The 24,169-nt window shown below is 43.0% G+C and overlaps 3 protein-coding genes across 8 annotated transcripts in view; 2 read left to right on the top strand and 1 right to left on the bottom strand.

Annotated features, from left to right (window-relative positions):
• The window catches only part of TPK1 (thiamin pyrophosphokinase 1), a 254,996-nt gene extending 246,935 nt beyond the window's left edge, over positions 1-8,061 (top strand). For 3 of the 6 annotated variants that reach the window (XM_083706411.1, XM_083706412.1, XM_083706414.1), the window contains one exon: positions 4,872-8,061. In XM_083706411.1, the coding sequence (XP_083562537.1) occupies positions 4,872-5,002 (131 nt within the window). In that variant the 3' untranslated portion in view covers positions 5,003-8,061. The remainder of the gene's footprint in view (positions 1-4,871) is intronic. The other 3 variants (XR_014557046.1, XR_014557047.1, XM_083706413.1) reach the window with 2 other exon arrangements.
• Positions 6,964-10,678, bottom strand: SEC61G (SEC61 translocon subunit gamma; the record flags this gene model as incomplete). Its single annotated transcript, XM_083706423.1, has 3 exons — positions 10,522-10,678; positions 9,339-9,438; positions 6,964-7,070 (listed from the first exon to the last, which is right to left on the bottom strand). The coding sequence occupies exons 2-3, from the start codon at positions 9,430-9,432 to the stop codon at positions 6,964-6,966; spliced, it is 201 nt and encodes a 66-aa protein (XP_083562549.1). The 5' UTR covers positions 9,433-9,438; positions 10,522-10,678.
• A 3,475-nt stretch (positions 10,679-14,153) lies between these two features.
• On the top strand, positions 14,154-21,633 carry LOC310828617 (uncharacterized protein). The gene has a single exon (XM_083706235.1). The coding sequence runs from the start codon at positions 14,723-14,725 to the stop codon at positions 21,509-21,511; it is 6,789 nt and encodes a 2,262-aa protein (XP_083562361.1). The 5' UTR covers positions 14,154-14,722; the 3' UTR covers positions 21,512-21,633.
• Positions 21,634-24,169: the final 2,536 nt, after the last annotated feature.

Below are 24,169 nucleotides of genomic sequence, written 5' to 3'. Positions count from 1 at the left end.
TATATGTTGGAAGCCGTTCAAAGTAGCTGGGCAAGCCAGTAAGATGTATGGAGTATAAATATTAAAATTATCATTATGGAATGGGACGTCCCTATTTTCTTCAGAGAAATGTTGGAGGGTATGCTTTTAGCACATGTAGATTTCATGTTTCTTTCCTACCTCTATTGCTTTTTAAAAGATAGATTCATGCCATCAATGCTCTTGATAGATACCTCTCTTCCCAAATCACCTAGCAGCCCTGTTACACCAGTAGGCTTTGCCTCATGGCTTCCTCCCTTTTCATTTGTTCCTTGTTGATCTCATATGAAATCTCATTGGAATCAGCAATGAGCTTTTGCTGTAAAGTCAGCCACCTCGTGTCCTCTGTAGCCACCATGGCCTTTTTTGAGAAGCATTGCTCAAAAGATATAAGCATGTTCTATTCAGGGCATATTTTCACAACTTCTCCACCCATGTGGGCTAGAAATTTTGTAGAAGATTGTAAACATGGTTGTAAATAATAAATCTCCAGTCATCTATGGAAACCAGTAATTTGGGACAGCTAAACCCAAAGATAGTCCAAATGGTGCAAGCAGAGTGAGCCTTTCTCCCCCTCCTCACATACTCTGAACGCAGGAAGGAGTTTTGTTTCTTTACTTTTTTTGTAAACTACCATTTCATTTTCATTGCTAGCAGTGTGAGCAATTAAGTTCCCAATTCAAATGTGGCACTGGTTGTGAACTTGCTGGGCCACTTAACACAAACCAAAAGAATCCTATTTTACAGGGGGATCATAAGAATTTGTTAGATAATGTATGCAGAATGCTTTGAGCACTCTGAAGGTTTTAATACAAATCCTAAACATTATTAATTTATCCAGTTACACTACTCAGAGTTGATATTGTGCTGCCACACACCCCATAACACAAGGGAGGGAAACTATGGCCCTCCTGATGTAGGGGGAGCCCAGCTCCCCTCAGCCCCGGGCAGAATGGCCAACAGCCAGGGATGGTGAGGATGCATCTGAAAACCACAGATTCCCTGTTGCTGACACAAAGCATCACCACCAAACAGCTCTGTGCCAAAAATATTGACAAACCATTGTTTTTCACTGGTAAGCCTTGCTACCTCTGCGTAATCCTAGCTACAGTTGGTTGCTGGCTGGCTGGCTTTAAAATGTGCTCACAATTACACTAGTTAGACATGTTTGCTGAGCATGAAAACACTTGTTTACATGAATTATATGAATTGATAGCAGCGGTTATTTCTTGTAGTGTTTCAGTAAACTGCCCTTGCGAAAGAAAAACTGCTCAGAGGGAAAGATGAAAGGTGCCACCTACTGTTCACTAAGAGCTATTGCTGAAGGAAACTGTCTGAATCTTAGCCATAGGGAGAGGATGCTGCTGCAGAACCTATTGTTTGGATACCCCACCTAAAGTAGTTATTTAGAATCAACTGTAACCATTCCTTCCAGACATTGCCCCACGTCAGACATTAACACTTAGGCTAACTTAAACATGTAGTTTATGTAGATGACTCTAAACAGCACCATGCAGATACTTGACCATGATGCAGTGGGACAGTGTGGGATCCTTAAGCATGTTGACGAAGGACTGCAGCGCAACAGCTCATTGTCAGGGACTGAAAGAAAGCACTGGGCTGGATTTGAGCCTGTATGGAGGGGTGGGGCAACTAGTTCAGTGAGCAATGGAGGACCTATAGGCAGAAGAGTCCCTATGACTAATGGGCAGAACTCGAGCTGAAGGACAAGGGGAGGCATGTCATTCCTCCATCCATCTATACCTCTTTCCCACCAGAATTCATCAGCCTCATTCTCACATTACATGTGTTTGTAATCTGCTTTCCCTCGCTTTCTTGCACTGTCTTTTTACCACACTAATCAGGCTCCCCCTTACTTCCTATCACTAAACCCCACTGTTTCCCCGCTCCACAATGTCCGTTCCACATCATTCCCTTTTCATAGGCACATATGTTCTTAAAGCTCTGTAGAGCAAAGCCTTTTTATATTATATCCAACAATATAATAATAATAATAATAATAATAATAATAATAATAATAATAATAATAATAATTTATTTGTACCCCGCCCATCTGGCTGGGTTTCCCCAGCCACTCTGGGCGGCTTCCATAAAAAACAAAAATACAGTAAAATATCACACGTTAAAAACTTCCCTGAACAGGGCTGCCTTAAGATGTCTTCTGAATGTCAGGTAGTTGTTTATCACTTTGACATCTGATGGGAGGGCGTTCCACAGGGCGGGCACCACTACCATGAAGGCCCTTGGCCTGTAGCTTTGCTTCTCGCAATGAGGGAACCGCCAGAAGGCCCTCGGCGCTGGACCTCAGCGTCCGGGCAGAACGATGGGGGTGGAGATGCTCCTTCAGATATACTGGGCCGAGGCCGTTTAGGGCTTTAAAGGTAATACCAAAACTTTGAATTGTGCTCAGAAACGTACTGGGAGCCAATGTAGGTCTTTCAAGACCGGTGTTATGTGGTCTTGGCGGCCGCCCCCAGTCACCAGTTTAGCTGCCGCATTCTGGATTAGTTGTTGTAGTTTCCGAGTCACCCTCAAAGGTAGCCCCACACAGAGCGCATTGCAGTAGTCCAAGCGGGAGATAACCAGAGCATGCACCACTCTGGCGAGACAGTCCGCGGGCAGGTATGGTCTCAGCCTGCGTACCAGGTGGAGTTGGTAGACAGCTACTCTGGATACAGAATTGACCTGCGCCTCCATGGACAGCTGTGAGTCCAAAATGACTCCCAGGCTGCGCACCTGGTCCTTCAGGGGCACAGTTACCCCATTCAGGACCAGGGAGTCCTCCACACCAGCCCGCCCCCTGTCCCCCCCAAAACAGTACTTCTGTCTTGTCAGGATTCAACCTCAATCCATTAGCCGCCATCCATCCTCCAACTGCCTCCAGGCACTCACACAGGACCTTCACTGCCTTCACTGGTTCTGATTTGAAAGAGAGGTAGAGGTGGGTATCATCTACATAGTGATGGACACCCAGCCCAAACCCCCTGATGATCTCTCCTAGCGGCTTCATATAGATGTTAAAAAGCATGGGGGAGAGGACGGAACCCTGAGGCACCCCACAAGTGAGGGTCCAGGGGTCTGAACACACATCCCCCACCACCACTTTCTGAACACGGCCCAGGAGGAAGGACATTAAACACATTAAAAAATTAACTGGTGTCACTTACCACGCTGAAAGGTTTATTACTCTTATAAATATGTCTCATCTCCTACTTGAAGGAAGTCTGATATCCTGGGAAGTGTGTTAAGTCAGTAATCCATAGTATTATCCCTTAATTGGTTACATAATAAGTTCCACATAAAAGAGGTCCAGCCTCAAATAGTTACCTACATGTCTTCATGCAAGAAGGCACAACCTTTTGCTCCACCACTTTTACAAGACATGGCAAGGAAATAAAATGCTGTTTAATAAGACACAAAGTAATGGGGCTAACAAGATCTTGCAGCATATTTTTATAGACCCTTGTCCTCCAGTTAGCAACTATTTTTTAGAATGGGCAGTCTTTTGAACTGAGTAGGACTGAAGGGCGAGCGACATTGACTTCACCGACCCACTTCCACATAAAGCTAGAAGATTGTACCACACAACAGAAAAACAACAAAAGAAAGACCACTAGTACAAAAATCTTCAGTGAGTCATTTTATTGCACTGATTGCCTTTGTCTTTTTGTCCCTTCACTCCCGCATGAAGTAGGTGAAAGCAAAGGCTTTCTTTCCTCTCATCCCCTGGGACAGCAGCCACAGATGGAGCCCTCCCTTCACCCACCTCAGTTGCTGCTCACTCGGCCTCTGACAGACCTATTTACTTCTTGCTGTGAAATAGTGGGAAGATGCTTTGCCTACATTTCGGTGTCAGCAGAGGGCTGCCATGCAGAAGATTGAGACTTCTTTTCTGCTGCTCCAGGGGCCAACACTGAAACCAGCGGGTAGAAACTGCATGAAAGCAGATTTCTGCAAAGCATTGGGATAAACTTCCTCACAGTAAAGCTGTTTGGCAATGAAACAGACTGTCAGGAGTTGCTGAAAGCATTGAAGCAGAGACCCATTTGTCAGGGATGTTGTAGCTACATTGAGCAGGGGGTGGGTTAGAGATGACCTCCAAAGTCCTTTCCAACTTCTGTAAAGGAGAAGAATTTGCCAAAACCTCCATCAGATGTACTGGTGATGTGCAGGGAGTGAGTGGGTGTCATCAGGAGCCATGCTGGAGGCTTGGATTAGGAGCCCTGGTGTCCATCACTTGAACTGCCAGTTGCCTATCCCTGCTGTAATTTCTGTGGCTAATTATCTCAGGGCAAACATAAGAGTCATGGAATTGTAGAGTTGGAAGGGATCCCCAAGGGTCATCTAGTCCAGCCCCATGCAATGCAGGAATCCTGCCCTTAGCCATCCCTGGGTGTGTTTGGACCATCTTTCTGGTTAACAGCCAGACACACTGAAACATTGTGCCACTATTATGCTACTTTAGATGGGCTAAGAACCGCCCCCCAAAAAATGAAGTTCACATGGGTAGATAGGCAAACCTATCGTAACAGCATATTTTGAGGAAGTCGTGACAATCAAAGCGCCACCATGTGTTGGCAGTACTGATCAGGCACACTTCTATACTTTCAGGGGCTGTGGGGAGCTTTTATTATCATGCCGTCATAGCTGTAGTCTTCTATGTCCCATTTATGTAGGAGTAAATTCCACTGAACTTTGACAGCCTCACACCTGAATAAACATGTTCAAGATCATGCTTACACTGCACCCGTTCTACTGACTTTATCCCTATGTTTGTGTTGGTTCAAACTTCAGGAACTCTTGTGCTAACCCTTCTTTTTCATTGCTTACAGACAGAAGCATTCTGAAGTTTGGGACACTCGTCAGCACTTCAAATACTTATGATGAGTCCGGAGTTGTGACCATTGAAACAGACAAACCTTTGCTTTGGACAATGGGCATCAAAGATAAAGGATGTGCATAAACTCTCAGCAGCTATTTTTGTTCAGCCCAAGCCTTAAAGCAATGCTTCCTGGGAAAATGTCACTGCACTATCTAAATCTAGATTTCATGCATTAGCTGGTTTCTCCAACTCAAGAGTTTATGATTCTATGCAGCTTCACTCTATAGAATGCCAGGGGTTTTAGTTTTTTGCTATTTGAGCAATGCTGTATTGTAAGCTTTTTTAGAATTCTGAACACTGATGTGTTTTTTATATATACTGTGCATAGAATTTTTTTTAAGATTGGAAGGGCTGATAAAGAGATATTTATATCACTTGATGATATAAATAACTTACAGACTAGAACACTGTATAACTTTGTGTTCTGAAAATTTGATAGCTCTCTTCAGCAGAACACAAACATTCAACTTGCCAGTGGGCTAGAACAAGTAGTGCGCACGCCAAGCCAAAACCCACAAAATAAGTTGCCATGATAATATAATAGCCATGCATGCAACCTCTGTTGCATTCATCTATATTTAGCCCATAGTGTGTGTCAGGGGCCAAATACAAAGGGATGCTCACTGATGACAGCTTGGATGCATACATCACGGGCTCCAGGGACCACTTTTGCTTGTATTAAAAGGGGATGGGGAGAGGCAGGCACACAATGAAAATGTGTGGAGTGTCTCCCTGGTAATTACAACAATCTATAAGAAACAAAAACAATTTTTGAGCTAAAATACTTAATTATAATTGCCAAAGTTTAAATGAACAGTCTGTTTTTAAAAAGGGAAGATGGCCTAATGTTGCATTTTAAACAAGTGTTATGCAAATTCTTGCATTTAATAAAGGCTACATTTAAATATCAGACTTGTTATGAATTTGCTTCTGCTATTACATGAGGGAATAAAAAGAAAAGGGCTCTGACTGTGCTGAACATCTTAAGAGGCAATCAGAACTATGTTTGTATACAAAGGTTATACAGTGGTAACTCAGGTTACATACGCTTCAGGTTACTGACTCCACTAACCCAGAAATAGTACCTCGGGTTAAGAACATTGCTTCAGGATGAGAACAGATATCGTTCAGCGGCAACAGGAGGCCCCATTAGCTAAAGTGGTACCTCAGGTTAAGAACAGTTTCAGGTTAAGAACGGACCTCCAGAACGAATTAAGTTCTTAACCTGAGGCACCACTGTAAAGAGTTTGGAGTGTCCGTGCGCTGCTCAGTTTATTCAACTATTGATGCTCCCCTCCCCAGACACTGAAGAGATTGAGCATTTCATAAAACCTGATTTGATCTCAAAGTTTACTAAGCATAAAGTTTTTAGTCTTAAGTCAGTGACGGACATTGGCCTACACGTGCTTGCATTAACCAACTAAGAAGCCACACCAGTTTTACTTTAAAATCTGTTTATAACCACAAGTAGCAAAAGATGATTTAGGAAGATTATGCCAGAAAGGTCAGAATGTTCTCTTTTGTTACCACAAGCAAAATCAAGGTATACGTCTTCTTGATGCATTCAGCCACCCCTGTAAAAAAGAAAAAAGAAAAAAAACCACAATCACAGAGGCACTTAATAGCATTTTACCGTTTTGTTTTTAAAGTAATGTGTTCCCCCCTTTTTTAAAAAAAAATCGAAAAATCTTTACTTAAAGTGTATCATCCTATTTGTTTTTAGCAGCATGCCTTTCCCTTCTGTAAGCAATAGAAAAGTAGCCTGCACATACTTTAAATAAATAAGGTAAAAAGGTAAAGGACCTGTGGATGGTTAGGTCCAGTTGGAGCGTGGCGCTCATCTCCACTTTCAGGCCAAGGGAATATAGTGCAGATTCAAAGTAGATATCTATGTTATTTAAGTATGCCAGTGCATACAGGATTCTAAAGACAACATCATGAGAGCCAGAGATCACAGCAGAGTGCACAAAAATCCAATTTTAGTACATTGCTCACAAGTTGTTGTTGTTTTATACCAGCAATATCAATTATGATGCATGTACTTACACAATGATGTTGTTGATTGGAATATGGATCAGTTTTACAAAGAAACCAATAAATCCCATTATTGCAAATCCTATTGCTGTTGCCATAGCAATCTTCTGGAATTCTGAAATTTAAAAAAAATGTACTTAAAAATGTACTCTTAAATGAATTTTGAATAATTACAACCAAATGTGTTTTGATATTTAGCCAGGAATACTTGAACAATTGGAGGAGACTATGAAGTTTTTCTGATTTAAATCTGGTTATTATTTGAAAATAAGTGTGTGACCATCACCACCCTGCCTATTCACTGAGCACATGCTGGCCTCCCCCTCCCCTTCCCCGCTTACAAAATGCCTACACTTTCTGAGTTAAAGGGCCCATGCCTCCCATAACTTGCTAAGTTAGAATCATAGAATTGTAGAGTTGGAAGGGAGCCTGAGGGTCATCTAGTCCAACCCCCTGCAATGCAGGAATCTCAGCTAAAAGCATTCATGGCAGATGGCCACCCAACCTCTGCTTGAAAACCTCTAAGCAACGAGAATCCACAACCTCCTGAGGGCGTCTGCTCAACTGTTGAACAGTTCACACAGTCAGAAAGTTCTTCCTGATCTTTAGTCAGAATCTCCTTTCTTGTAACTTGAAGCCATTGGTTCAAGTCCTACCCTCCCATGCAGGAGAAAGCAAGATTGCTCCCTCTTCCCTGTGATACCCCTTCAGATATTTGAAGAGGGCAATCATATAAGCTGCTCCTTATATGAGCGCTCTGAGCACAATTGCCACCTTGTATCCTTTAGTCTGTCAAACGACTCCTGGACCAAATATGTATATTGCTGCAGGCAAAGACATTTTCACCCACATAGCAAGATTGATGTGGCAGCTAAGAAAACACAAGCCAGGTTCAAAAAAACATAGGGGTGAGAGGGATGTGGTTTTGTTTTACTGCATTCTTAACACCTGTATATCTTATTGAAGAGGGAAAATGCATTGATTAAATTAGGGAGTTGTTTTTTTATTTTTCTGTTTATGTTTGCTAAATACATCAAAATGACAGCTTGCTGTATTTATACTGTGGTGACCTATGGCTTCAATAATAAAGCTTATATATTGATTCATATTGGTTCCTTAATGTAATTGGGGATCCAGGGATTATCAGATTCCTCTCAGGGCTAGAGGTTTGAGCCCCATGTTGGCCAAAAGATTTGTGCATTGCAGGGAGTTGGCCTAGATGACCCTTGTGGTCCCTTCCATTTCTATGATTCATGATTCTATGCACACCATTGACAGTGATACTGAATGCCCAGAACTTTTTTTGGGGGGGGGGGGATCTCCCTCTTGAGCAGAGCTTTATTTTGTGACTAGCAAACCAGAGATTAAACTAACCCCTTACCAGCCCCTAGAGGAGCACTGCAGCCAACACACTAACATGTCACAACACAGAGTTTGGAAAGCTCTTCTTCTCTACAGGCTAAGTCTGCCACATGTGACGGCACCTTAAGTAATCATTAAATCTTCAAGAATTTATGCCAATGCTGCCACTATTTTCCATCTTGTAACATATTCAATGATCTGATGTTACAGAGTAGCTAAGTAAGGAAGGAAGGGAGGAAAAGACAGAGTGGTCCACAGGAAATAGATGAAGAAGGGAAAGTCAAGGGAAGAAGTCTGCAAGACATCATAATCACCCCATCATGGGCTTAAGATTCCATATTGTAACTATACACTCAATCCGAAGAATTTTTTGCAGGGTCTACAATTTTATCAATTTGTGCTCACTACAACCTTCCCTCACCAAACCTGGGAGGGAGTAGGGTGTTGTCCAACATCACATTGAGCTTGAGGCCCAACACAGCTGCATGGAGTGAGCTGGGTTGGGGAGGCAGAGTGGAACTCTACCCTGTCACACCAGGACTAAGAAAGCCTTGTTCCTTTCCAAGGAACTCCAAGGCTCAGAGTTGTATGACGGAGAGCAACTGACCTTCTCTAGGCTCAGCAAGATGGGCGCTCTTGCTGATGCTGTGTTCCCACAAAAGCTCATCAGTGACAAGATGACAAGCACACTTCTAGACTCTTGCTCAGAATCACTATCCTCACCCCATTCAAAAGCAAAGCCTCTAGCCATCTATCAGAAACCACACTGTTGCATAGCTCTTAGGCATATGAGCTCAGCTATATATTTTAGATTGTTGGGTTTTTTGTCTGTTAAAAATGCAACCTATGCAGCATTGATCTCCTCTTTAAAAAACCTAAATATTTTACCAACGAAATGAAAATATATTAAACACAGGAACTTGTGTTTATTGTCACCTACAGGAATAACTTGTTTATTACATTTTATTCTACTCTGCAATGTCACAAACACATTCAGTGTTTTTCTTCTTGGTGGCTTTACCTTTCCTATCTGGCTTTGTGCATCGTTTAACAAGCCTGATGGAATCTTTCACAAACTGACGACTAGGTTCCACAAACTGCATTACTTGATCCATGATATTCTGCAAGAAAAAGAACCAACATACCAACTTATTAGGATTTTTTTCATATGCAATCATTCCAAATCAGGTTTAGAAATTGCCTTCAATTCAAACCACAAAGCTCCTATACAGCAAATAAAGTTGTTCCCAATTTTTGTTAGCATTTTTTATTTAACTGGTAAAAAAACCAGACATAATATTGATGTTCACTTAAAACAATGCTAATACACCCCAGCACCTACAGTGTTATTTTAGATATCTCCAACATGTTCCTTTAATATTTTTTGTTGCACTCGTGCACAATGATAATGAGCTCAGGGAATTTGGTCATTTGTATGAACCTATAGTGCAACAGTAATGCACCCATTTTACACCATCACCAATTATGGTTAACTGACACTGAGGCTCTCAAGCTTCATAGCTTCCCCCCATTCAGTGTAGGAATATTCAGTTGCTCAAAAGGAGGCAAATCTGCAATACCTTTTAACATTTGGGAGAACATGGAAGTACAGTTGACCAGAGTGGAGGATGGGGGAGCAGTGACATTAAAAAAAACCTGGTGGTAATATAATACCCTAAACTGCACAGCTAAATTAAATAAGTTTTTTGTCCCTCTCTCCCCACCCCCTTATTACATACGGCTGTGTCCTGAGGCCAATGACAAAGTTTAGAAAAAACACTGCAGTTCGTGATTTAGGCACAGAAAGGGTTACAAACCTTCGGAAGTGCTTAGTATCAAACCTCATATTTGGCCAATGTTTAATTAGGAACACAGCGAGCACAAGTTTCCCGTATGTGTCTGACGTGATCAGATGTGCCCCCACTTTTCTTACCCCCCCCCTTTGTTTTGGGGGGGGGGGCGAGGACAGCGACACATGAAACGTCGCGTGGTATATGCCTGGGAGACACACAGCATTTCCAGACGCAGATATGGGGCAGCCCCCCCCCTCCCTCAGCCCCCTCAGCTGCGGAGACCAGGAAAGGCGACCGAGTTGTGGTCCCGCCGCTGTGAGTCAGGGCTGCTCTGCAACTCGCTTCTGGGCTCCCGTTCCTGCGCTGCTCCCCCCTCCCCCCCCCCGAGACACGACTCCGCTCGAGACTCACCGACTTGTTGGACACGTAGCAATACCAGCAACGGGAAAGGAAGGCGGAAGCGGAAGCGAGAGAAAAAACTTGCGCCGGCGAGGGGGAAATGGCGTCACGAAGCGGCTTCCGCTCGAAGGGGAGGCGGCCGCCATCGCTTTCCGAGGAGACTTCCGGCTCCCAAGCGGCGCAGCTTGTTGTCGTCGCCGCATCTGTCGCCCAGTTCTGGGGCAGAATCAGGGCGCCCTGCAAAAGTGGGTCTTGTTTTGTTTTGTTTTCAGGTAAGGACGCCTGCTTTGGCCTAGAAGGCTTATTACACGTTTGGCGAAATCTAAAGAAATTTGGCGCAGGGCATTACCGTGTCCAGTGAAGAAGAGATGTGCCTTATTATTATTATTATTATTATTATTATTATTATTATTACAATATGTTTGTTTTAAATGTTTATTCACCCACACAGCTTTTCCCTGACAGAGAAATTAGAACAGTTAAAAACATAATGGGGAACAATCATTTTTAAAAAAACAAAAATAAACATTAATAGAATTAAAACTATATGTGTATGTGTGGATTCCTACCAGTGATATGTAGCTGTTTGAAAAGCAGAGAAGGTCCCAGCGCAGCTCTTAAGAATTAGACTTAAGGCACTTGCCGATTTGTTGCTATTTTCTGGTGAGGTTCAGGCACATACAGGCAAATTCAGGTTGCTCAGTTAAAGTTGATTTGGAGGTCTTGCAGCACCCCCCCCCCCCGAATACATGCACAATTCAGACTTTTTGTGGTAGCAAAGAGACAGGGAAATATGCTGCAAACTGTCATATGGCATTTGCTTGATGTAACATTGTGTAATCTCTCTGCAAACAAATCAGGATGAGTGCCCCATTTTATCCGTTTTGCAATACAGATTAAAAATAAAACAAATATAGTCTAATCTAATGGTAGCTCATCATTAGCGTATCAAACCACATGAGAAAGGTAATTAAACATACAAATTATTTTTGTTTGAGTAGGATATGTATGAACAGAAATCCAGACATAGTCTCCTAAACCAAGCTTGGGTTTGTTAAAACAATCCAATGTCCCCTTTCAGAGGCACCATCACTCTACTTTATACTTCTTGTGAATTATGACCCACTGTCAGGGACTGGGCAGAGGAGGAATGGTGGAGACCACCTTCTCAGCCTGAACTTTCCACAGAAGAAGAAGACAGTATAGGTTTACAACAGTGGTTTGCAGAGGTCACAGTTCAGAGGCAGATGAGGGTAAAAGTTGGGAAATAATGGGAGAGGAGGAGGCATAGCCAGGGCAGCTGGCTGACATGTTATCACTAAAAAAATTAAAAAACTGTCCAGTAGCACCTTAAAAGGTAAAGGGACCCCTGACTATTAGGTCCAGTCACGAACGACTCTGGGGTTGCGGCGCTCATTTCGCTTTATTGGCCGAGGGAGCCGGCGTACAGCTTCCGGGTCATGTGGCCAGCATGACTAAGCCGTTTCTGGCGAAACCAGAACAGCGCACAGAAACGCCATTTACTATCCCGCCGGAGCGGTACCTATTTATCTACTTGCACTCTGACGTGCTTTCGAACTGCTAGGTTGGCAGAAGCAGGGACTGAGCAACAGGAGCTCACCCCGTCACGGGGATTCGAACCACCAACCTTCCTATCGGCAAGTCCTGGGCTCTGTGGTTTAGACCACAGTGCCCTAAACGTGTCCATAGCACCTTAGAGACCAACTACGTTTGTTCTGGGTATAAGCTTTTGTGTGTATGCACACTTCTTCAGATACACTGAAACAGAAGTAACCAGTTGTGGGATTTTTCTCAGAAGGGTAGTAGGAGATGGATGATTGTTATTTATTTCATCTGCATCAGACCAACACAGCTACCTGAATCACTTTATAACTAGAAAGCATTCCAGACACCCCCTTCTCCCAGAACCCGGCGAGCCTTAAAAGTACGAGAGCAAAGGGCTCAGAGACAGATGGCCCTAAGCAACAACTGTAAGGTGGGTGGTGCTGTTGACGAAGGAGGAAGGAGCAGAGAAGGTGGGTGGAGATTTATTCGGAGCAACACCATTACTCCAAGAGGCTGTGTTTCTTAGCCTCTCTCTGTGAATATTGAATAAACAACATTGTTAAGAACTTTCCTTGTCTTATCCATTCCTGGCAACCTACCGTGGGGGGTTGGATCCTCTGAAGCCTGACACCCACTATGTTTCAATATCCTTAGACATCCCCGCTTCCTGAGGAATTATTCACAAGCTTATTCACAAGCTTAGTTATATCAGTTTATTCAAGAGTCACTTTGATCAAATTGATAGTTGTACTTGGATCTCTGAAAATTTTAGACCTAACCATAATTCTCAATATGTTCAGTTTTGTGAGCCCCCGTCTGAATCAGGCCACCCAGATTCAGGTTTCCCATGTCAGACAAGGCTTCTTCCTGGTGGACTGTTGCAGTCCAAAATAACGGAAATTATATGCAAGTCAAATATTAGGGTATTTTTGATATTTTATCTTCATTTAATAGTCCTCACATCTCCATGCATCTAAAAATTTGCTTCAAACAATAAAGGCCAAATCATTTTTTAAAAAATCTTTTAAAACAGACATAATTGCTCCAAATTGTTTTAGGCCAATGTCCAGCATTGCAAATTTATTATTATTATTATTATTATTATTATTATTATTATTATTATTATCAGCAGCAGCAGCAGCAGCCACCCATCTGACTGGGTTGCCCCAGCTACTCTGGGTAGCTTCCAACAAAATATTAAAAATACAATAAATATCAAACATTAAATCTAGGGTTGCCTTCAAATGACTTCTAAAAGTCCAATAGTTGTTTATTTCCTTGACATTTGATGGGAGGGCGTTCCACAGGGCGGGCACCACCACCGAGAAGACCCTCTGTCTGGTTCCCTGTAACGTCACTTCTCTCAGTGAGGGCACTGCTAGGAGGCCCTTGGAGCTGAACAATGGAGGTGGGGCAAGGCTGTTTAGGGCTTTAAAGGTCAGCACCAAGACTTTGAATTGTGCTTGGAAACTTACTGGGAGCCAATGCAGATTCTTTAGGAATGGTGTTATATGGTGCTGGTGGCCGCTCCCAATCACCAGTCTAGCTGCCGCATTCCGGATTAGTGGTAGTTTCTGAATCACCTTCAAAGGTAGCCCCACGTGGAGCACATTGCAGTATTCCAAGCGGGAGATAACCAGAGCATGTACTACTCTGGCAAGAGTTTTACTGTTTTCCAATCTGGCATTCAGTTCCTTGGTTCATTGATTATTTATTTATTTATTTATTTATTAGCCAGTCTTCATCCTAAGGTCCCAGGATGGGTTACAGAATTAAAAAACAGTATTAAAAACAATTTAAAGCAATGCTTTAACAAACAATCTAACAATGCTCACCTAATGTCAAGTAGATAACCCTGTGCAGTGGTACCTCGGGTTAAGTATTTAATTCGTTCCAGAGGTCTGTTCTTAACCTGAAACTGTTCTTAACCTGAAGCACCACTTTAGCTAATGGGGCCTCCTGCTGCCGCTGTGCCGCCAGAGCCCGATTTCTGTTCTTATCCTGACGCAAAGTTCTTAACCTGAAGCACTATTTCTGGGTTAGCAGTGTGTAACCTGAAGCATATGTAACCCGAGGTACCACTGTACACAGTATATTAATGTATCATTGTATAAAGCATACCAGTTCCTGAGTTACAATGAAGTCAGAAATCAGTGTCTCATAATTTTTCAAGAAGAGAAGCATGATGCTGATGGGATATTCCAGAAAGTGAGCAAGCTGCAGTTTCCCATCTAATGATGTTTACAACTTCTTCTTTTTGATTGTAAGCATTTTTGTGCAGGTGAAAAATCAGTAAAAACTACTATTCATACCATTAAACATAGCATATAAATGAAAAAGAAAGGACTATAGGCAATTGTTGGCATTACATGACCTTAAGAACTTGCCTCAAAATTCCAGTGATGATGAGACTGATGACATCACAAAATCTCCCTTTGTTATTGAGTCTTTAAGACTCAGTTTTGGCACATTAAGAAATAGTTGTAGATATAGAAGTAGGGCCATGGCAGAGAGGAATTATGAGGGCCTTTTCCCATCAGGCCACTCATAAACTTAATAACTAAACTCTCAAGCCAGCTTCCATAAATTCTTCCTTCCTTTCTAAGGCCCAACTATCTCCTGCATCTGTTCATCTTTTCCCTTCATCATGGATCCAAGAAAAGTTCACAGTGACACACATGACCAGGTCAAGCCTTACTTGAACTTAGCTAATTCTGAAGATCGGGTCTTCCTTCGGGAATCATTAGGAAACATAAATAATTCCTTACTACATACAACAAACAACATTTGTGTAGGTGAAGCTGGTGATAAGCTTCTGAAATATCCAAGCAAGGAGAACAATTTTGAGGCTTGTAGTGAGGAAACGGAACAATGTCAGAACAATATCCACGAACTGGGATGCAATAGCCTGAAAGTAACTGAAGAGATGAGGAATCAAATCAATGAAAAGTGTAAGGAGGCATTTGAAGTCCTAGCTAAAGGTGAACTTCAGAAAGCAGTTCATTTGTTCACTGAAGCCATTGAGTTGAATCCACATATTCCTAGTTCCTACATTAACCGGGCCAATATCCTTATGCAGTTGCAGGAGGCACAGGCTGCCATTAAAGACTGTGACATAGCCATTGAACTGAATCCCAAATCAGCAGAGTCATTCAGACTGCGAGCGAAAGCATTCCAGAATTTGGGGCATTGGGAAGAGGCAGCCTGTGATCTTGCTTTAGCTTCTAGACTGGAGTATGAAGAAGAAGCCAATGCTGTGGTAAGAAGATTGAAGTTAGGGTTTCAAAGGATTTCTGAGACACGTGCAAAGTGTGCCTTAAGATACAAGGAATCTGAGTTACTGGAGCAGGTTAAGAATGTAGAGGCAACTTCAAAGGATGATGAAGAAGATCAGAGAGAGAAAGATTTTAACACACCATTGGAGAATGAAACAGCAAATGGCAAACTAGATCATGAGGATAAGTTCCAATACATGCTAAATGAAAATGTGGAGACAGTTGAGATGTGGAAGCAAACCAATGAAAAAAAGAAAGAAGCCTTTGATGCAGTGGATAAAGGTGAACTGCAAAGAGCCATTGACCTGTTCACTGAAGCTATTGAATTAAACCCCCGGTGTGCCAACTTGTATGTTTGCCGAGCCAGTACCTTTCTAAAGCTGCGTATGCCACATGCTGCCATAAGCGACTGCAATCAAGCTATAAAAATAAACCCTGATGCAGCATTACCATATAAGTGGCGCGGGGGCGCATTTCATCTGTTAGGATGCTTGCAGGAGGCCGCTAAAGATCTTTCTTTGGCCTGTCAGTTGGATTATGATGAAAATACATATACCATGTTGAAGGAGGTAGAAGCAGAGACCCAGTCATGCACTCAATGTTGGAGAAAGCATGAAGAAAAATGTAACACGGAATCATTTACGGAAAAGATGGAAAGGATGAAAGAAGCCCTTGTGGACCCAGAGAGTACACAGACAAAGATTCCATTGAAAACACCAAAACACCAAGATACCATTTCAGAAGAACAAGAAAGGAGTAAATTTAAACTCTCCAAAGAAAAGGAAGTTCCATATGATCATGCCCAAGAACATGAACCATTTATTCATTTTCCAGAGGAACAATGCAAAGCCTATCCTCTGTATGCTGCAGAACAGGAAAAAGGTCAACTCATAGCACATGAAAAATACGAAACATCTGACGTTCAGGAACTAGAGATTCAGAAGGGAACTAAGAGTGATTCTGAATGCATCAAATCAGAGAGTGAGGAGAGTGAATTGGAAATTGATACTGAAGAGGTGATTGAACCAGATGAAGATGTTCCTCAAGAGATGGGAGATGAAAACTTGAAAGTAACAGAGGAAATGCGAAAACAGGCCGGTGAAAAGAAAAGAGAAGCTATTGATGCAATCAATAAAGGTGAACTTCTTAAAGCTTTAGATCTGTTCACTGAAGCTATTAAGCTAAACCCACACCTTACCGTTTTATATGCAAACCGAGCCAAGGTCTATATGAAGCTTCAGAAACCAAATGCTGCAATTAGGGACTGTGACAAAGCCATACAGATCAACCCTGATTCGGCTCAGCCCTACAAGTGGAGAGGAAGAGCATTGCAGCTACTTGGTTACTGGCAGAGGGCTGCTAAAGACCTAGCCTTGGCCTGCCAATTGGATTATGATGAAGAATCCTATGCCATGTTGAAGGAGATACAGCCAAAGGCTCAGAAAATTGCCAAATACTGGCGAAAGCATGAGCGGAAACTTGAGAAAAAGAAGTACAAGGAGCTTCTGGAAAGCCTTCACAAAGTTTGTGAGACGCATGAAAGACCACAAAGTATACTTGCAGGGTTAGAAAGTGATGACAAGGTAGCCACTGAAGACCAGAGAAGGGCTTGGAAGGAAACCATGAAGGAATGGCAGGGAGTCAGACACACTGTCCTAAGGAAACAGGAGGGAATGTCCCAGGAAGAGGTGGGAAGAAGTCTGCAAGAAAGCATATGGATACAATATAGGTCTTTTGAAAAGGAGACTGATGAACAAGAAAACTTTCAGCAGAAGCTACTGAAGGAGCAAGAAATAGTTCAGCACAAGGAAGTCAAATACCAGGGAACAGTCCATCAGAAAGAGCTGGAGGAACAGTTAAGAGCCCTTCAGCAGGAACTTGAGGAAAAGCTTAGAGCTTATCAAGAAGAACTGGATGAAGAGGAGAATTCTCTGAGAAGGTTATTAGAAGAACAGGAAAAATCACATCAGAAGTTACTCTACCAGCAAGAAAAAGCTTACAAAGTGATCCTAGAAGAGCAAGCAAAAGCTCAGCTGCTAGCTCTGGAGGAACTTGAAAGAGCTCAGCAAGCAGCTCTGGAGGAACTGGCAAAAGCTCGACTGACAGTCCTGGGGGAACACGAAAGAGCTCAGCAACAAGCCCTTCAGGAAGAGGAGAGAGCTCTGAAAGCTCTGGAAAGTGCTCATAAGCAAGCACTGGAAGAACAGAAGAAAGCTCATGTGGTTGCCATGGAAGAACAGAAACTGGCACACAAAAAATCTCTAGAAGAAAAGATGATGGCTGAGGCAGCTCTGGAAGAACTCCAGAGAACTCAAAGGAAGTTTCAAGAAGAGCGAGAAATGGCTGAAAAGAAAACAATTGAAGAAAAAGCAAAAGCTCAGAAGACCCTAGAAAAAATAGAAAGTGCTCAAAAGAAGGCTGTGGAGGAACAGGAAAGAGCCCAAAAAGCCCTAGAAGCTTTAGAATTTGCTCATAAACAGGCTCTGGAGCAGCAGAAAAAAGCTCAGATGGCCATCATGGAAAAAGAGCAAGCACAGAAAAAATCTCTAGAAGAAACAAGTATGTCTGAAGCAGCCCAGAAAGAACTATCCAGGGCTGAAAGAAAGGTCCTGGACAATCAGGAAATGCCAGAGAAGAAAGCAATGGAAGAAAGAAAGGTGCTTCAGAGAGGCCTAGAAGAATTAGACATTGCTCAGAAGAAGGCTGTGGAGGAACAAGAAAGAGCTCAGAAAGCTCTGGAAGCTCTGGAAAGAGCTCATAAGCAGGCATTGCAGGAACAGGAGCAAGCACAGAAAAAAGCTCTTAAAGAAAAGAAGATGGCTGAGGCAGCTCTAGAAGAACTCTCAAGGGCTCAGAGAAAGATCCAAGAAGAGCAGGAAAGGGCTGAAAAGAAAGCAATGCAAGAAAGAGTGGCACTTCAGAAAAGACGAGAAGAATTAGAGATTGCTCAAAAGAAGGCATTGAAGGAACAGGAGAGAGCTCAGAAAGCTCAGAAAGCTCTGGAAAGAGCTCATCAGCAGGCGCTGGAGGAACAGAAGAAAGCCCAAGTGGCAGCCATGGAAGAGCAGAACCGAGCCCAGAAAAAAGCTGTAGAAGAAAAGAAGATGGCTGAGGCAGCCATGGAACAACTCCTAGGGATTCAGAGAAAAGTCCAAGAAGAGCAGGAAAGGGCTGAGAAAAAAACAGTGGAAGAAAGAGAGGTACTTCAAAAGAGCCAAGAAGAATTAGAGTTTGCTAAGAAGGCCGCCCTGGAAGAACAGGAAAGAGCTCAGAAAGCTCTGGAAGCTCTAGAAAGAGCACATCAGCAGGCACTGGAGGAACAGAAGAAAGCCCAGGCGGCAGCCATGGAAGAACAGGAACTAGCACAAAAGAAATATCTAGAAGAAAAAAAGATGGCAGAGGAAGCCCTGGAAAAACTCTTGACGAAGGTTAAAAAAGAACAGGAGATGGTTGAGAAAAGAGCAATGGCAGAAGAAGAGAGAGTTGAGAAGACTAAAAAAGAATTAGACATTGCTCAGAAAAAGGCCCTTGAGGAGTTGGAGACAACTAGAAAAAAGGCCAGGGAGGACCAGGAAAGAGCCCAGAATGCTCTGGAAGCTCTTGACAGAGTTCATAAGCAGGCATTGCAGGAACAGGAGCAAGCACAGAAAAAAGCTCTTAAAGAAAAGAAGAGGGCTGAGGCAGCTCTAGAAGAACTTTCAAGGGCTCAGAGAAAGATCCAAGAAGAGCAGGAAAGGGCTGAAAAGAAAGCAATGCAAGAAAAAGGAGTTCTTCAGAAGAGCCGAGAGGAATTAGAGATTGCCCAAAAGAAGGCACTGGAGGAACAGGAAAGAGCTCAGAAAGCTCTGGAGGCTCTGGAACGAGCTCGTAAGCAATCATTGGAGGAACAGAAGAAAACCCAGGTGGTAGCCATGGAAGAACAAGGTCAAGCCCAAAGAAAAGCTCTAGAAGAAAAGAAGAGGGCTGAGGCAGCTATGGAACAACTCCTGAGACTGCAAAGAAAGTTTCAAGAAGAGCAGGAAATAGCTGAAAAGAAAGCAGTGGAAGAAAAAGAATTACTTCAGAAGGGCCTAGAAGAATTAGAGATTGCAAAGAAGAAGGCTCTAGAGGAACAGGAGAGAGCTCAGAAAGCTCTGGAAGCGCTAGAAAGAGCACATCAGCAGGCACTGGAGGAACAGAAGAAAGCCCAGGTGGCAGCCATGAAAGAACAGGAATTAGCACAAAAGAAATATCTAGAAGAAAAAAAGATGGCAGAGGAAGCCCTGGAAAAACTCTTGACGAAGGTTAAAAAAGAACAGAAAATGACTGAGAAGAGAGCAATGGCAGAAGAAGAGAGAGCTGAGAAGACTAAAAAAGAATTAGAATTTGCTCAGAAGAAGGCCCTTGAGGACTTGGAGACAGCCAGAAAAAAGGCCAGGGAGGACGAGGAAAGAGCCCAGAATGCACTGGAAGCTCTTGAAAGAGCTCATAAGCAGGCATTGCAGGAACAGGAGCAAGCACAGAAAAAAGCTCTTAAAGAGAAGAAGAGGGCTGAGGCAGCTCTAGAAGAACTCTCAAGAGCTCAGAGAAAGATCCAAGAAGAGCAGGAAAGGGCTGAAAAGAATTCAGTGAGAGAGAAAGAGGTAGCTCAGAAGCCCCTAGAAGAATTAGAGATTGCCCAAAAGAAGGCATTGGAGGAGCAGGAGAAAGCGCAAAAAGCTCTAGAAGCTCTGGAAAGAGCTCATCAGCAGGCACTGCAGGAGCAGAAGAAAGCCCAGCTGGCAGTCATGGAAGAACAGGAACTAGCACAAAAAAAGTCTCTAGAAGAAAAGAAGATGGCAGAGGCAGCCCTGGAAGAACTCTTAAGGACTCAGAAGACATTCCAAGAAGAGCAGGAAAGGGCTGAGAAGAAAACGATGAGAGAAAAAGAGGGAGTTCAGAAGCTCTTAAAAGAATTAGACATTGCTCAAAAGAAGGCCCTGGAGGAAAATAAAAGAGCTCAACACAAGGCCTTAGAGGAACAAAGGTTAGCCCAGCAGGCTATGGAAGAGCTGGAGAGAGCACATGCTAAGTCTATAGAGGAACAGCAGAGAGCTCAGATGATAGCCTTTGAAGAACAGCAGAAAACTAAGATGATGCATATTGAACTGGAGGAAACTCGGAACAAAGTGTTGGAGGAACAAGAAAGAGCACAGAAGAGAGCTGTAGAGGAACAAGTGAAAGCTCAACATATTATAGAGGAATTGACAAAAGTTCAAAAGTCAGCTCTGGAGGAACAAGAAAGAGCTAGGAAGGCAGCCCTAGCAGAGCAGCAGAGAGCGGAGATGATGCTTAAGGAGCTGGAGGAAAGACACAGAAAAACCTTGGAAGAACAGGAAATCATACAGAAGAAGGCCCTTGAGCAACAAGAAAGAGCCCATCTTGCAACAGAGGAGTTAGCAAAAGCTCAAAAGTCCGCTCTTGAGGAACAAGAAAGAGCTAGGAAGACAGCCCTAGCAGAGCAGCAGAGAGCCGAGAAGATGCTTAAGGAGCTGGAGGAAAGACAGAGAAAAGAACGACAAAGAACACAGAAGAAGACTGTTGAGCAACAAGAAAGGGTTCGTCTTGCTCTGGAGACATTGGCAAAGGCTCAAAAGTCAGCTCTGGAGGAACAAGAAAGAACCCGGAAGGCAGCCCTAGCAGAGCAGCAGAAAGCTGAAATGATGCTTAAGGAGCTAGAAGAAAAACAGAGCAAAGAACGGCAAAGAATGCAGAAGAAGGCCCTTGAGCAACAAGAAAGGGCCCATCTTGCTATGGAGGAATTGGCAAAGGGTCGAAAGGCAGCTCTGGAGGAACAAGGGAAGACTCTGAAGAAGGCCCTGGAAGAACAGAAGGCAACTGAAAAGGGCACGGTAGAAGGAGCACAGAAAAAGGCCTTGGAGGAAACAGAAGCACAGAATAAAAATCCATCACAAATCCAGGAACCTGTTTTTAAAAGGATTCATGAGGCATGCAAGTTCATACAGAAACTGGGTGCTACTGAGCCAGAAGGAGCTCCTAGAAAGCTCTGCGTTGAGCAAGGAAAGGCTCGCAAGAACCTAGAACAGAAAGAACACCAGCAAGCACAGAAGGGCCCGGATCATGACAAGAGTTCACGAAGGCCATTCTCGGACTCTGTTTTGGACTTTTTCCAAACAGATTAAATTCCAGAACTCTGATCCTGAATGAGGGTTAGGGAGGGGGAAAGATGGACTGAATTTGAAAGTCATCTGCAGGTACTGTGTTAATGAAAGTAAAACTGGGAAGGAAGGAAAAAGAAGAGAAATGTTTCTATTTTTAAAGTGTTCCCATACACACAGTATTTTTTTTAGGATTAAATCATTCCTGTCCACACAGCAGCACTGGGTCCTCAAACAGACAGATGTTTTTTCATATCATCATGAGTGCCTCAGGGCTTAACTCCTGAGCAGGAGTTGGTTGCTTCCTCCTCAGTCACTACAAATAGCATCTAGGAAGCACCTGAGCTCTTTTAAACACACATACTAAGTATTTTTGACAGTTGATCAGATTTTAAAAATAAAAGATTCCATTTTCTACCCAGTGTTTTAAACATTAACTAATATTTTTCAAAATATTACAATATTTTCCCCTGCTCAAATGCTTCCCTACCACCCATGACAGATTTATTTCTTTTAGAAACACAGAAATATTAGATACAGGGGGGAAAACGATGTTCATTTAGATGCGGATGAACAGAATATTTAAGGCACAATTAGAAAATGGGTAAAATAAAACAATTGGCTTCTTAGTTTGAGTATTTTCAAGACTCATTCTGATTCAAATAAACATTTCAACCCCTTCTCTGAGTGGGAGCCTCTTTCCCTTGCTCCTTTCCTCAGTCTATGAGGTAAGAAATCTACAAATATTTGGTTAATTTCCTGCTTCTCTCAATGCTGTTTCTACAATGAAAAGAAATGTGTTGGTACTTTCATCCCATCCATCCTATCCCATCCTAACATCCTATGTTAAGGGGACTGAATGGACAGACCGCTTTGAAAAGGGCCATGTTGCACATTCATCATAATAATAATAATAATAATAATAATAATAATAATAATAATATTTTATTATTTATACCCCGCCACTTCCCCAGCCACTTTGGGCGGCTTTCCAAAAAATATTAAAATACCCTAATACATCAAACATTAAAAGCTTCCCTAAACAGGGCTGCCTTCAGATGTCTTCTAAAAGTCTGGTAGTTGTTGTTCTCTTTGACATCTGGTAGGAGGGCGTTCCACAGGGCGGGTGCCACTACCAAGAAGGCCCTCTGCCTGGTTCCCTGTAACCTCACTTCTCGCAGGGAGGGAACCACCAGAAGGCCCCTCGGCTAACTCACTGAACAGGTATCCTTCCCATCATGATTCCACCTCCCAATGGGTCAACTGAGGGGAGGCAGAAGGAGCCTCTCTTCTCAAGAATTGTGTTTTTTGACACTGAGGATTAAGGAGATCTCAAACTACAGTTCCTGGGATTCTTTGGGGGAAGCATTGTGCTTTAAATGCATGTTGTAGACATGAGTATAGCGAGGGAGAAGCCTAGAGGTGGATCATAGCTGCAAGCAGCCACAGAGCAAACAATCTAGGAATCCCTATTAAGAAAGAGGGTGGGAGGGATGCATTTCACATCCCACCTGCCCCTGCTTTTGCTCCAAATACAGCTCTTTTGGGTTCTGCCAGCACTTGCTTAGTTTTATCCTTCGCTTCCTTTCACTCCAGTTAAATCAAATCCCAGTCTTCCTAGCAATACATCTTTTGTCGAAACCTTTTCTCCTAGTTGCTGGACTCTGATTCTTTGTTTCCTGTCAGTCCCCACAATCCAGACCTGCTGGGCACCTTGATCTGTCATGGTTCTGGCCAATCCACAAAGCTGCAAGGGACAGGCGTGGGCTGTGGTCACTGCAGGCAGTCCTGGCCATAAAGCTACTTCCCACACTCCCTGTTGTCCCCTAGAGCAGTGTTTTTCAACCACTGTTCCGTGGCACACTAGTGTGCCGCGAGATGTTGCCTGGTGTGCCGTGGGGAAAATTGAATAATTCGAAAGATTTTTTTTAAAAAAATAAAATGTCAAATTTCCGCCCCCTAGGCGGGCGCCGGACTATGTCCACCCTATTTTCCATCCGTCCTGGGTGGGGATCAGATCGGATGGGATCGGATGAGAGCGGACAGGCGGTCCGCACTCATCCGATTCCCCATAGAGAGCAACGGTGCTCTGACATCTCCCTTTCCGCACACAGTGCGGAGACGGAGCTGTCATCCGCCGGCTCAGCGGGGATCAGCGGATCGATCCCTGCTGAGCAGAGAACGTTTTTGTTTGCCATTAAAGAAAAAAAATATTAAACATTTTCTAATGGTGGTGTGCCTTGTGATTTTTTTCATGAAACAAGTGTGCCTTTGCCCAAAAAAGGTTGAAAAACACTGCCCTAGAGCCCTGGGCAGAGAGCGCAGGAAACCAGAGTCGGGACAAACCTCCCCATATCAATGCAAACACCATTAACTGGGGGAAATCTAATCAAAACCAGCCACAATTTTATGCCCTTCTTAATTCTTGATCTTTTTCTGTGTTGATGGTTTCAGCAGTTAGTGAAGTTTTTATATATATATATATATATATATATATATATATATATATATATATATATATATATTAAGGCAGCTGTGTTCTGAATCTTGAAATAATTCTCCACTTTCTCATGCTTGAAGGGTTAGTTTTGAATGTGAAACAGAAATTCAAGATTGTGAAAATAGAATTAGTTACTATGGCTCTTTATAGAAGTCTTTATGCTGTAACCAGCTGCTTCTTCT

This window comes from Podarcis gaigeae (assembly GCF_964106915.1).
Source record: "Podarcis gaigeae genome assembly, chromosome: 12".
Taxonomy (NCBI): Eukaryota; Metazoa; Chordata; class Lepidosauria; order Squamata; family Lacertidae; genus Podarcis; species Podarcis gaigeae.
This window is presented reverse-complemented; position numbering and strand designations above follow the sequence as displayed.